This window comes from Oryctolagus cuniculus, chromosome 7 (assembly GCF_051225735.1).
Source record: "Oryctolagus cuniculus isolate XC-2025 breed Fujian yellow rabbit chromosome 7, ASM5122573v1, whole genome shotgun sequence".
Classification (NCBI taxonomy): domain Eukaryota; kingdom Metazoa; phylum Chordata; class Mammalia; order Lagomorpha; family Leporidae; genus Oryctolagus; species Oryctolagus cuniculus.
Genome location: NC_142873.1, coordinates 37,230,141 through 37,243,843, shown reverse-complemented (window position 1 = coordinate 37,243,843; position 13,703 = coordinate 37,230,141). Strand labels below are relative to the sequence as shown.

Sequence of the window (13,703 nt, the reverse complement as noted above, 5' to 3'; positions counted from 1 at the left end):
ACCATGCCGTGTATGTGAAAATAAGCACTGTGGACAGGACTGCGCCTGCAGTCATGAGCTCCCCGCTGAAGGCCGGCAGGAGGCCTGGCTTTCCAGTCCCGTGGTGCTCTCCGGCCCTGCACTCCTCCTTTGCAGAAAACAGTACTGGGGTGTTTGGAGGACTGAGTCGGATGGAACAAGCACTTGGTAAATGGCCATGTCCATCACTACCACCTGTCACTGAGCCTGCATCCAGATCTCCAGTTCCAGTGTCCCCCTTGCCCCCCCGCCACTCACTATACCAGGTCCGTGGCCAATTGCTCTGTTCTGGGGTCACTTCCTCTGTGGTCATCACATAGGTTGCTGCTCTGTCTTCAGCCCACGCCCAGCCCCAGGCCCTACACCTCTTGCCACGGGTGATGCTGTGTGTCCCCTGTTGGATAAACCCACTAGTTTCCACATCCCAGTTCTGACAGACAACCACACAGACAGGACGGAAGAATAAGGTGGAGTCTCCCTTCCTCGTCTTCTCTTTTCTCCTGATTTGGTAACCTTGAAAGGCTCTCTAATTTTTTTTTTTTTTTGAGGATCCATGTCCTTCACATTAAGAATTAATATTAAGAAAATATTCTGATAAATGAAAAGCAAATGCCTTTGCCCCTGGTAATGGAGGGGAAGCAGCCGCCCCCAAACACTTGAGGGAGGACAATCCCTGGGCCCCCTGCCACCACCTAGACAAGAGGGGCGGGCAGGGGGCTCTGCATCCTACCTGGGACAAAACGTTCTCCTGGTTGTCGGCCTCGTTCTGCAGAATGTCGTCCTCCGTGGGTGCCGCCGTCGGCACATCTAGGGGCTCGCTTGTCCCTGTGGGGCGAGGGCTGGACCCCCAGCCCGGAGCCACAACCAGAGCGAAGCAGAGAACAAGGAGCCTCGGCTTGGCCATGACCCTCGCCACCAGAGGAGCCTTGGCCCCTTCAGAGAACGGCTGGGTCGAGGGTCTCCGCAAGGACCGAGGCGACGGGGTCTCCTGGCTGGAGCCCGAGTGGCTGTTCAGGGCGCCTTTTAAAGCTGGGTGCAGCTGAGCAGGGCGGAGGAGTGCGCCCCCGCGACCCGGGGCATCTCCTGCCCCACGCGAGCAGCCCTCGACTGTGCGACCCCAAGACCGAGCTGGGCGCAAGGAAGAGGAGGTGACGGGTGGAGGTGGGCACCGGAGGAAGGGCTCAGGTGGAAGGCAGACGTCCAGGCAGACGCGGTGGGTGCGCACCAGGGCGGGCGGCAGAGCGCCTCGGGGCGCACAGGGACCAGGCACACGGACCCGGAGCGCGGCGAGGGGGACACAGAGGCGGCGGCGGCGGCGGCGGCGGCTGGACGGCAGGCGAGGGCTGCTGGGCGTTCGCGCGGAGGGAGGGCGGAGCCTCTATTGTGCCGGGGCCGCGGCGGTGCAGCCAGTGACGGCGCGGAGGAGGAGGACCACGAGGCGCCCAGGGCTCGGGCGGAGGGGCGCCCGGGCGACCCCGCCCCCACTCGGCTTCGCGGCGACAGCGCCGGGGCTCTGCTGCGCTTTCACCTGACCCCAGAGGACGAGCGGACCAAGGGCACCCGAGGGGGTTGTCTTGCGCCCATTCTCGCCGAGAGGAGCGAGTGTCCTGCGGGTTGGGGGGCGGGCACCGGGCGCCGGCTCCAGCTCCTCGGCTGTCGCCCTGGGTCGCCCCCGGCGCGGGAGGAAAGGCGCGATGGCTCCTCTTGGGCGCTGCTTTTCCCTGCCCTGACTCTGGGCGCGATCTCCGGCAGCTTTGAACTTAGCGCGGTTGGTAGTTGGTTGGCCTGCTGCAGCTTTAGGATCTTGTAATACCTCCACCCAGAGGCTAACTTCTGAACTCCCTGCTGGAGTGTGTTGACGTGGGTAAATGTTAACAATAAGAGGAGTAGCTGAAAAGCTCTGACATTTTTTGCGTGTCCCAAGGGAAAGAGCTACTGCCCGGGAATCAGACAGTTCCAAAGGGAACTCCTCTTAACTGTCTCCGTGGTTTGCGACGAGTCTCCGGGTCTCTGTCGCCAGGGGATCTCTAAGACAGTGTGCCATTATGTTACGATGATCTTTCTTAGTGTTCCTTTTATAAACCCAATATGAAGATGAACAGTGTGTGTGTGGATTTAAGAGACTCTGTGCTTTCCAAGACAGCTGTCACCCTGAACATGTTGAACAGGGCCAGACTCCTTCGAAGATGTAGAAAATATTGAGAAACTCTAGCACCTGCCCCTTATGCTAAGGAGTAAGGGTTGCAATAATCTAAGCAATGGGGTCGATGCTCTGGCTAGGAGGTTAAGCCTCCACCTGCAGCGCCAGCATCCTATATGGCCCTCCTGTTCAAGTCCCGGCTGTTCCACTTCCTATCCAGCTCCCTGCTAATGGCCTGAGAAAACAGTGGAAGATGGCCCAAGTCTTTGGTCCCCTGCTACCCATGTGGGAACCCTGGAAGAAGCTCCTGGCTCCTGGCTTTGTATCTGCCCAGCTCCTGGCTCTGGATCAGCGGTTGTGTCCATCTGGGGAGCGAACCAGCAGATGGAAGATCTCTCTGGCCCTCAAATAAATAAATCTTAAAAAAGTAACCTAGGGGGCCAACACTGTGGCATAGTAGGCTAAGCCTCTGTCTGCAGTGCTGGCATCCCATATGGGCACCGGTTCAAGGCCTGGCTACTCCTCTTTTGATCCAGCTCCCTGCAAATGCACCTGAGAATGCAGTGGAGGATGGCCCAAACACTTGCATGGGACACCTGGAAGAAGCTCCTGGCTCCTGGTTTCAGCTCAGCTCAGCTCCTGCTGTTGCAGCCATTTGGTTAGTGAATCAGCAGATGGATGACCATTCTCAGTCTCTCCCTCTCTCTGTCTGTAATTGTACCTCTCAAATAAATTTTAAAAAATAATCTAAGTAATAAACTAAGGAGGCTTCTGATCATATCCATGATGACAGTTGACAGAATTATAATAATAACTCCTATTAATATATTTCAATAGTTTTTTTTAAATCCAAAGTTCTGGGTGTCTGGGTTTGTGGGGATGTTAACACATTCATCTACCAAATATTTTCTGAACCTATACGGCAGTAACCATCTGTAAAATATAGTTTTACAATACAATTAAAATAAATATTGTATGGTGGCTAAGTGCAAGGCAACCAAGCTAGGTCGCTGGACACTTGCTGAGAGGATGTGTCAATTATGGACAGTCTGTGTCCTACAGGGGTGCGGCAGGTGTGCAGAGTATGCTGAACAAACCCTCGAACTGGAAGGCAGAGTAAGAGCATATCCCATGCGGCTCGAGGAAGGCATAGGTCACTTCCAGGTGGATAGTCAGTAAGGATTTTGTGGAAGAGTGATCCTGAAGATGACTGGGATGATGACGGTGGGTTTCAACAAGGCAGCAGGTAAATCAACAAGATGTAGGCAAGACAGAGAGAGAGACAGAGAGAGAGGGAGGTAGAGAGCCTGTTGGGCAGCCTGAGAACGCATGTGGAGAGCTCAGACTGCTGCTCACCTCTCAGGAAAGTCTTCCCCAACTCCATTACCCTGGTGGCTCCTGCACTGTGTGCTCCCGTCCTACCGCGTGCCTTTTCCTCACAGAAATGGGGAGTTAAACACTGACACTCCTTTGTGGGTTGTTGCAGGAGTGCCTGTCTTCTCTCCCAGACTGTAAACTCCATGAGGGCAGGGACTTTGTTTAGTTTTGTTCACCATTACATCCTGAGTTTTACCCATGTCTGGAATAAAATGGACACTAAATCAATATTGGTTGAATGAATGAGAACTGCAAATAGTATTATTGGATGTCTTCCCAGATGCCCTCATGAATATCCTATTTGTGTCCATTAGGGCTTATTTGATTGCAAATAACAGCAAATCTTACTAGCAATGGCTTAATCAAATATGCATTTATTTTTCTTCCCTAAGAAGACTGGAAATTGGTTGTTTGAAATGTGATTCAGCAGCTCGGTGACCCATGCGCTTTCCATTTTTCGCTTCATTATTCTTAGGGTATTGACTTTTTAATCTAAAGCGATTTAAGCCAGTCATGGCTACTCTACTGTCACACATTCAGTTTCCCAGCCTTCCTTACAGCTAGGGGCGATCATGGGATTCCATTCTGGCCAACAGAATAAAATACAGTCAGGCCCTCATATCTGTAGGTTTCACATCCATGAGTTCTGCATCTATGGATTCAACCAACCTTAGATCAAAAATATTTGAAAAAAAAACTGCATCTGTTTGAACAAGATAGTATAACCACTGTTTACATGGTATTTTTATTGTACTAGGCATTATAAGTAATCTAGAGTTGATTTAAAGTTTATGGAAAGATGTGTGTAGGTTATGTACAAGTACTACACCATTTTATATAAAGGACTTGAGCAGTGACAAACTTTGGATTCCAAGGGAATGTCCTGAAAGTAATTCCTCATCAATACCAAGGGAGTTTTTGGAAAAGACAGTTTGCTTCCTGCTAAAAGAAACACACAAGAGAGAGGAACTTCCTGGTGCTACACTCCCCTACTTCTTTGATTGTGGTTATTGGCCCCAGAGCTAGAGCAGTCACCTGGAACACAAGTCCTTTCTCCCATTGAACTGAAAGACAGTCCTTCGCAGGTCCACTTCTAGTCTCCTTTTAAGGTTCAATCTGATGGGCCCACCAAGTGTGTTGAAGACCTTTCCCACAAGACAGCTCTGTTTACTTCCAGGGAGAAAGCAAGGACCACCTAAATCTCTCAGTCTGTGTCCACTCGCCTCATCTTTTATTTCCATTTGCTCACCTGTTTCTCAGACTACACGGTAATCCAGATCCTCCCTTTTTCTGGTTATTTTCTTTCTAGAAAAACTCCAGTTTGAGTAGATATTAGGGCATATTGAAACCATTTCTTCCCTTTTTCTGGACACTGCTATTTTATTATTGTAGTCCAACGTTGCCTTAGCTCTTTTGGCAGCCACAGCTCACCAATGATTCACATTGATTTATTTCTTCTGTGTAGATTTCCTTTTTCCTTTATCCCGTGCTTTCCAACTATGTTCTTCTTCTTTTTTCTTTTTTCTTTTCTTTTTTTTTTAGCACAAGTACAGCTTTTACATTTTTACTCACCGAAGAGTATAATGGTTTTGGCTCCTTTGTTCATCATGTTGAATTCTTATTATTTTTGCTCTTGTCCCAGTTCTGTTTAATTGACAGATTTAATTTTTTGTCTGTTTAATTGACAAATTAATTAATTTTTTATGCTACATTTATTTAGATAGGGCCTGGTTCTAGAGCCCTAGACCATTAGTAGGAAAAGCGCCTCCTTATTGATGTCAACCCTTTGGCTGGAGGACTGCTCAGCCAGTCAGAGGTGTTGGTGCCCAGACCATGTGTCTTTGTATGTTTACAAGCATTTCTTGAGGGATTTTTGTCACCAGAGAGTAAGATACAGTGCCCGTAGCATTTCTTCCACGGGTATCTGTATCAGAAGATCTGAGAATGAATTTGGTTTGGCTTAGAACATCTAAGTTGATACACTCAGAACTCCCAGCACCCCTAGCTAAGAGCTAGGAGCGTAACAGTGGGAAACAAGGGTTGCTGTCCCCAGTGGACTGATGAAGTCACTGAGGTGCCAGGACAGTGGCACATACAATGGCTGCTCTGAACTGAGCACCAGTTACCTGGCAGGCATCATTTAGTGTTCACAAAACCTCTGAATTGGGGATAGCCTTCCGAGGGCTTGGAGAGGGACGCACTGTGGAAATATTCAAATAAATAACAGGGTGTCAGAAGGAGCCAAGTGTGCCGCTTCAACTAGCAGAGACCCAAGACACTCACCCGTTTCAGCCAGTCAGCAGGTTGCTGGATTCTGGGGACTCCGCAGCGCCCACGTCCACCATGCCCCACCCCCAGACAAGTTTGCTTCTGGCAAGATCATCTGTTTTCCAGTTTGCCTAAGGCGCCTCTCGGCTCTGCTCTGAAAGGCCTGTTACAGGCTAACGCTTCCTTTGCCAGGTGGGGCTGGGGTGGCTGGAAATGACCTGCCACCTTCGTCTGTAACTTAGAAAGTGCACCTGCCCTGTTAGCGGCCAAATCAAAGAGTAGGGCAGAGTCCCATGAGCAACATCATTCTGCCACCTCCCTTCGCCGGCTGGCTGGCAGGCAGGAGCCGTGCCAGGGAACTGTCATAGAGTGCTGGGGAGGGTGATGGAAAGCACAGCCCGAGCGAGGCCGTTCCCTCGTTCACGCTGCTCCGCCGCTTTCTCAGCTGCTTTTTATGCCTTTGATCTTCTCGCTCTCTCTCTCCTTTAATTCGGTTTGACTCATTGATTGAACGTATATTCGGAGCCAGGGACTCTGCGACCTGCTGAAGGCAAGAAGGCAAAGACGCCGGCGCCGCGGCTCACTAGGCTAATCCTCCACCTGCGGCACCGGCACACCGGGTTCTAGTCCCGGTCGGGGCGCCAGATTCTGTCCTGGTTGCTCCTCTTCCAGGCCAGCTCTCTGCTGTGGCCAGGGAGTGCAGTGGAGGATGGCCCAGGTGCTTGGGCCCTGCACCCCATGGGAGACCAGGAGAAGCACCTGGCTTCGGATCAGCGCAGTGCGCCGGCCGCAGCACACCAGCCTCGGCGGCCATTGGAGGGTGAACCAACAGCAAAAGGAAGACCTTTCTCTCTGTCTCTCTCTCGCTGTCCACTCTGCCTGTCAAGAAAAAAAAAAAAAAAAGGCAAAGACGCCGGGACTTCCGCCTTGAAGAGCTTGTGTTATTGAAGATTATAAATCCATGGCCCTGGGAAGGGGCACAAAAGAGAATTATTTTTTCCCCTCCCTCCAGATGTTTTAGTAAAGAAGCAAGATTTTTCTTACCTGATTCTTCTCAGCGTGAAGGACACTTATATCTATATGCCAACTGTGGTCATATCTTTTTATCCAACTCAGCTTTACATATTAAATTCAAGTTTTAAGCTAATTACAGTAAAATCAATACGTGTTTATCAAGCACACAACGTATATTCAATGAAGACGTGCTGTTTAGGTCTCTGGACCTGAGTCAAAATATGTTGCTCCTATTTCTATTTTCTCACATCTTCCGTTTTTAAAACGATTTGCTTTTATTTGTTTATTTGAAAGGCAGAGTGACAGAGAAGGAGAGAGAGAGAGAGAGAGAGAGAGAGAGAGAGATATCTTCCATCCACTATAGCACTCCCCAAATAACCAGGGTTGGGCCAGGCCAAAGCCAGGAGCCATGAACTCCATCCAGGTCTCCACTGGGGATGGCAGGATGATGCTGGCATCACAGATGGCAGACCAACTTGCTGCACCACACCCCCCCCCCCTCGAATTTTCTCTGTAGTTCATGAAAGATCATTATCCTCTAAGATGGTTTCAACATGCATTATCTTGTTTTGTTTTGTTTCATTTTTTTTTTTTTTATGATAGGCAGAGAGACTTAGACAGAAAGAGAGATTTCCCATCTGCTGGCTTACTACCCAAATGCTTTAGCAGCCAGGGCTGGTCTACAGCAGAGCCAAGAGCCTGGAACTCCATCTGGGTCTCCCATGTGGGTGACAGGGACCCAAGTACTTGAGTCAACACCTGCTGCCTCTAGGGTGCCCATTAGTAAGAAGCAGAGCCAGGACAAAAAGCCAGGCACTCTGATATGGGATGCGGACATCTTAACCTCTGTACCAAGGGCCCACTCCAATACGGGTTATCATTATCATCCTCCCACCATTTCACTCCTCGATGGATGTGGAGCTGACTTCGTCCTGATGTTTCCCTACTCCTCTGTGTGCCTCTGACTTCAGGAGGGAGACAAGGAAGCAGCATCTGCTTTATTTCTTCTCTCGGGGGCTCATTCCAGAGCTTTATCCATGAAGTAGCTCTGCTCCAATGACCTACAGTGGGTCTGGAACCAGGTGGTATAAGAGGATGCACTATGGATGTTACACCCCCCATCTACGCACACACACCGCTTTGGTCCTCTGTAGCTTGACTTCTGCACCAGCACCTGAGAAAAGTGTGCTTCAGCAGGTGCATATTGAGGAAGCAATTGCTCCCATGGGGATGAGCCTTCTAGGTGTGAGCAGGAAGCAAGCCAACTTGCTGTCATGGGAGAGAGGGAAAAAGGAGTAAAGTGGGAGAGGCAATCAAGGTCTAGTCAATTTAGTGCTTTCTGGAACAAGAAGAATATTGCTTCATGGTTACAAGCCTGGACTCTGGTGTCAGATTGCTGGTGTTCGTATCTTGCCTCTGCCAGGAAGTATGCACCCACCGAACTGGATTAATTTGGGAAAGTGGCGTAATTTCTCTGAGTCTTGATTTCCTTATCTATAAATTGGGACTGTTGGTGGTAGCTACCTCAAAAGTGGTTGTGCTGATTAAATAAGATATTTAAAGACTCCCACATATTCCCTGGCACATTGTAGGTGTTCTATACGGGTTGGCTGTTGATATTATTATTAGGTAACATATAGGTAACTAGAACTTGAAAATACTGTTTGCATTGAGATGGGCCATAAGAAACATTTGTGATTATGACTTGTTCACATCCATTAGCCATTCATTCATCCAATCATTTAGCAGGTCCTGAGGTAGATACTGAAGAAATATGAAGGAATAAGACACTCATGCATAGTATTTGAGTGAAAGATCTTACAGTCTCCTGAGAAAGACTTGTAAACAGACAAGCAGTAAAGAGCTTAGGGGGCACAGACGATGCCTAAGGGAATGACTGCCAGACTCAGCTTCTGTGGGAAGAGGGTGGTGTCAGAGTGCTCTGGGAGACCTGCAGGAGGAAGGAACCCCTAAGCAGAGCCGTCCCTGAGGCTGAGGGACAGGAGAAGCTGTGAGGAGGGACTGGGGAAGCAGGGGTGGAGGGGGAGACAAGGGCAATCCAGAACAAGAGATCTCCAGGGCCTGGGGCTGCAAGATAGGAACATGGTGATGTGGGCAGAGGCTGCGGTGTTAGACACCCTGGGGGACAATAGGAAATGAAATCAGCAAGCAAAGCCCAGTTACTGGAGATCTGGGAATATGTGTTATATGCAGCGAGGAGCCACTGAAGGATTTGAGGCAGAAGAATGCCGTGGTCTGATTTGCAGATTAAATGGATTTCTCAAATGATGAGGAATAGACAGCACAGGGAAAGGCAGAACCATGCCATGACTCTCAGCAGACCAGTGGCCTCCTGGGATCATTAGGGGTGAGGAGAAGCTGGGTGAGAAAGACACTGGGAGAGGAGTGGACCAGGCAGCAACCTAGAGACTAGACGATTGCAGTGAGTTAGTGGGAGATGCAAGCAGCGGTGGGGCACAGGGGTTACAAAGGAGGGAAGAGGAGGGGAAATAATGAGAAGTTAGAAGGCAGGGCCACATCACACAAGGCATGTGTACCTATGCTGTGAAGTTTGGCCTGCAAGGTGAAGGCTTTGGGCAGGGAGACATCGATGATACGCTAAACAAGGGAGTGAGACAATGAACTTGAGTTCCAGTAGATGGCCCTGGCAGTAGTACAGAGAATGGGTTGGAAGGTCCGGTGGAAGTAGGGACATCTGCTTGGAGGCTGTTGTAGAAATCCCAGGCATGAAGTGGGAAGGCTTTGATGAAGGTAGTGGTACAGAGGGCAGGAGAGAGGGGAAGGGATGAGACACATCACAGGGGTAGAATCAACAGGACTCGGATCCAGTGGTGTGAGAAGGGGAGGACATTATTTTGGGTTCTTACTTGGAAGTAACAATGCAACTGCATCCAGATCAAGAAAAAAAGGAGACGAGTGAGAAGAAACTGTAATAAGGCCATAGGGATTGGCTGGCGCCACGGCTCACTAGGCTAATCCTCTGCCTGCGGCGCCAGTACCCCAGTTCTAGTCCGGGTCAGGGCACCGGTTCTGTCTCAGTTGCCCCTCTTCCAGTCCAGCTCTCTGCTGTGGCCCGGGAGGGCAGTGGAGGATGGCCCAAGTGCTTGGGCCCTGCACCCCATGGGAGACCAGGAGGAAGCACTTGGCTCCTGGCTTTGGATCGGCGCAGCACGCCTGCCGTAGCGGCCAATTGAAGTAGTGAACCAATGGAAAAAGGAAGACCTTTCTGTCTTTCTGTCTAACTCTGCCTGTCAAAAAAAAAAAAAAAATCCATAGGGATATCTCAGAGAACCCAAGGACTCAGCTATCACGAGTTATTACAGACTGACTTGAACCAGAGGTTTCCCTGGTCCATCCAGTAGACCACATTGAAGAAACAGTTCCTTTAATATTGTGAGGCTTTTTCTTTCTCTGGTCTGATTCCATATGTTCAGGGAAGGGGCTCTGGTCCAATGTGAGTAAGATGTTTATTGTTTAAAGTTTAGTTTAAAGACTGAACTCTTCATTTAAAGTGCAGGGTGTTCGGTCATTTTATAGAAACAAAATGAGAAGGGGAGCAGCTCTCAGGGAGGGGCTGCTAGCCCAGACAAATTAATGAGGGTGCATTCTACTCTACCCCATGGCCTTCTGGCTCTTTTTCTATCTCCCACTGCTTCTGAAGGTGTATCATGTAGCATTAGTTAGTTGTCCCATGGAAAAGCCAAAGTGTCTCCCCGTAAGAGGCAACCCAGGTTAGTCTCTAGAGATGTTGGAAGAAACTCTTCTATGTGCTGCTCTCTCAGGCCAGACTTTTTTTTCTCCTCCAGCTTGGCTTGAATCTAGTGCAGACGTGATGTCCCAGTGACTGCATGGCCACTTTGACATGATGTGTACACAGGCAGCTCTCCACTAGTGTCGGGATTTCTTTTGGTAGATTAGCTACTGAAAATTTAATCCATACATTTACTCATTCATATATTTGAGAATCAAATTTGAATATAAAAGATTTGCTTATTTCAAAGGGTGACACGGAGAGCAAGGGAAAGAAGGAGAGAGACAGAAAGAGAGAGAGAGAATCTTCCAACCTCTGGATCACTCACCAACACCTGCAGTAGTCAGTTCTGGGCTGGGCCAGGCCAAAGCCAAGAGCCTGGAACTCTATTTGAGTGTCCCATGTGGGTGACAGGAACCCCAGTACTTGAGCCATAATCCACAGCCTTCCTAGTTGCAGTAGCAGGAAGCAGAGTAACCGGGACTCAAACCAGTTATCCAAATGGAGTGCTAGCATCATGAGTGGCAGCTTACACCATTCATCACAATGCCGGTTCACATAAATGTAGTGTGGTTTTAGCCTTGGTAGGCAGCCTGGAGCTAAGTGGGAGCCTGGGCTTCAGGGTCAGACAGACTAGTTGTGGAATTCTGGCTTTGCCATATTTGCTGTTGACCTTGGACAAGTCCCTTCACTTCTGTGAGCCTTGGTTTCTTCGTGCTAACACAGTGATAGTGGAAATATCCTCCTCTGCTCCCTGTGTGTTCTCCGCATGTTCTTTGCTTTAGCCTTTCAGGAATGAGCTCCCCCTCCCCAAAATAGTGAGGAGTGTAAAGATCACAGAAGGCTTAATAAAAGGTCAACTTAGATTTAGCATTGAGAGGAAACCCAGACATTGATACAAAGGGGAAGATTTACTGGGGCACAGGAGAGAGACAATTCTAGCCTGGCCTGTGTGGGAGTTTCAGAACCACAGACTTGAGAGAAAGTCTTAATTCTGTGACACATACGGGGTCGGGGCGGGGGGTGGGGTGCGGCTTGAGCAAGTTGTTCTTTTCTAAGCCTTGGTTTTCTAGTGTCACTGGGTTGTTGTGGAGATTAGAGACCTACCTAAAAATGCTCCACCCATTGCCTACCGCATCCAATAATGTTATCAGGTGTTGAGAGACAGATAGAACAGCACTAGTGTATCCAATGGGGACTGGGCTACTATCATTCCTGTCTCTGAGTCACTGTGTAAACTTAACAGGAACTCTTTCTGTGCCTCAGTTTCCCTACTTGAAAAAGGAAACGTTATCATTTCTTACCTTCTGTTTCTTCTATTTGGCAATTGTGATGTAGGTAGATGAGTCCTCCACCCCCCCCCCCTTTTTTTGGTTTGTTTTGTTCCAGGGACTAAGCTTTAAACAGGTAACTTTCTAAAGCTCGGGCGATTCCCAAGATGTTCTCAGAGATCGGGCTGTGGAAGCGGCTGCCAGTGCCTTGCTTGTGTTGGCAGGGCACCCGGCCACATCCACTGGCTGCGGCTGCCCAGGAAGGTGCTGCCATGAGCCCAGGGAGTGGAGGCACTTCTCCGAGAGGAACACAGCACTGCCCAAAGCAAGGCAGTGGGCTGATCGCGCCTGGCACGGGCATCCCTGCTTTGACACCAAATGGATGAAAACCCAAGAGGTACCTCCCTCCAGACAGGAGGAAACCCAAGTATGTGCTCTGAGAGCCAGCGCTCCCATCCAAGGAGAAAGAAACCTGAAATAGCAGCGGCACGATTGAGACAGGGCGGCACCATCCCAGAGTTACAGCTCCTGCTGACACTCCTTCTTCCCCTTCCTCTAAAGAATTACTTTCTTCCTTTGGAAAACTCAACTCAAGCTTATTCCAATTAACCTGTGGAGCCCCCCTCATTCCTGGCCTCTGTCGTCTCATTGGCTTTGCCCTGCTTTCTTATTCTCTCTTCCTTCCTTTTTTTTTTTTTTTTTTTTTTTTTTTAAGATTTATTTATTTATTTGAAAGAGTTACACGGGGTGGGGGGGAGGAGAGAGAAGGAGAGAGAGGTCTTCCATCAGTTGGTTCACTCCCCAATTGGCCACAACTGTGCTGCTCCAAAGCCAGGAGCCAGGAGCTTCTTCCGGGTCTCCTATGCAAGTGCAGGGGCTCAAGGACTTGGGCCATCTTCTACTGCTTTCCCAGGCCATAGCAGAGAGCTGGATGGAAAGTGGAGCAGCCGGGACTTGAACCGGAGCTCATATGGGATGCTGGCACTGCAGGCTGCGGCTTTACCTGCTATACCACAGTGCTGGCCCTGCCTCCCTTACTTCTTGCAAGGGAAAAAAAAAGCCCTTCAGAGCTCTGTCACCTAGAAGTGGTAGGGTTGGTTCAACTGTGTGCATTCAAGCTCCCGATTCCTTCGATTCCTTCACGGGAGCTTTTCAGGGTCTCAGCTTCACTGCTCATTTGCCCAGAGCTGTATGCCCTGAACCACATTGCATTTGCATAGCTCCAGGAGGACCCTACAATGTGAATGATGCTCTTGGGGTTAAAGAGGCTTTGAGCAGTTCACATAGGCCTGTGAAATAATAAACAGGCATCTCATCTCATCCTCACAGCCATCCTGCAGTGGTGGCAATATTATCTCTAGGCTGCAGGTGAGGCGAATGAAACAGAGTTTGGCTAACTCACTGCAGGTGAGACTATGTTATTAGTAAGTTACAAGCTAGCTTTGATCCCAGCTGTCTCTGATCCCAAGCTAACGCTATTCATCACATCCCATCCTGGAACATTAGCATTAAAAACCCCGACTACAGCTTCTTAACCATATGCCTTTCTTTCTTTCTTTCTTTCTTTCTTTCTTTCTTTCTTTCTTTCTTTCTTTCTTTCTTTCTTTCTTTCTTTCTTTCTTTCTTTCTTTCTTTCTTAAGACTTGTTTATTTTACTCAAAGTCAGAGTTATGCAGAGAGAGAAGGAGAGACAGAGAGAGAGAGAGGTCTTCCATCCGCTGGTTCACTCCTGGAGCTGCACCGATCCGAAGCCAGGAGCCAGGAGCTTCTTCCGGGTCTCCCACATGGGTGCAGGGGCCCAAGAGCTTGGGCCATCTTCTACTGCTTTCCTAGGCCATAGCAG

At 49.4% G+C, this 13,703-nt stretch overlaps 1 protein-coding gene across 1 annotated transcript in view; it reads right to left on the bottom strand.

The window, feature by feature from the left end:
• The window catches only part of OLFML2B (olfactomedin like 2B), a 33,836-nt gene extending 32,453 nt beyond the window's left edge, over window positions 1–1,383 (bottom strand). The window contains exon 1 of the mRNA XM_002715110.6: window positions 749–1,383. Coding sequence (XP_002715156.3) covers window positions 749–922 — 174 coding nt within the window. The 5' untranslated portion in view covers window positions 923–1,383. The remainder of the gene's footprint in view (window positions 1–748) is intronic.
• Between the last annotated feature and the right edge of the window lie 12,320 nt (window positions 1,384–13,703).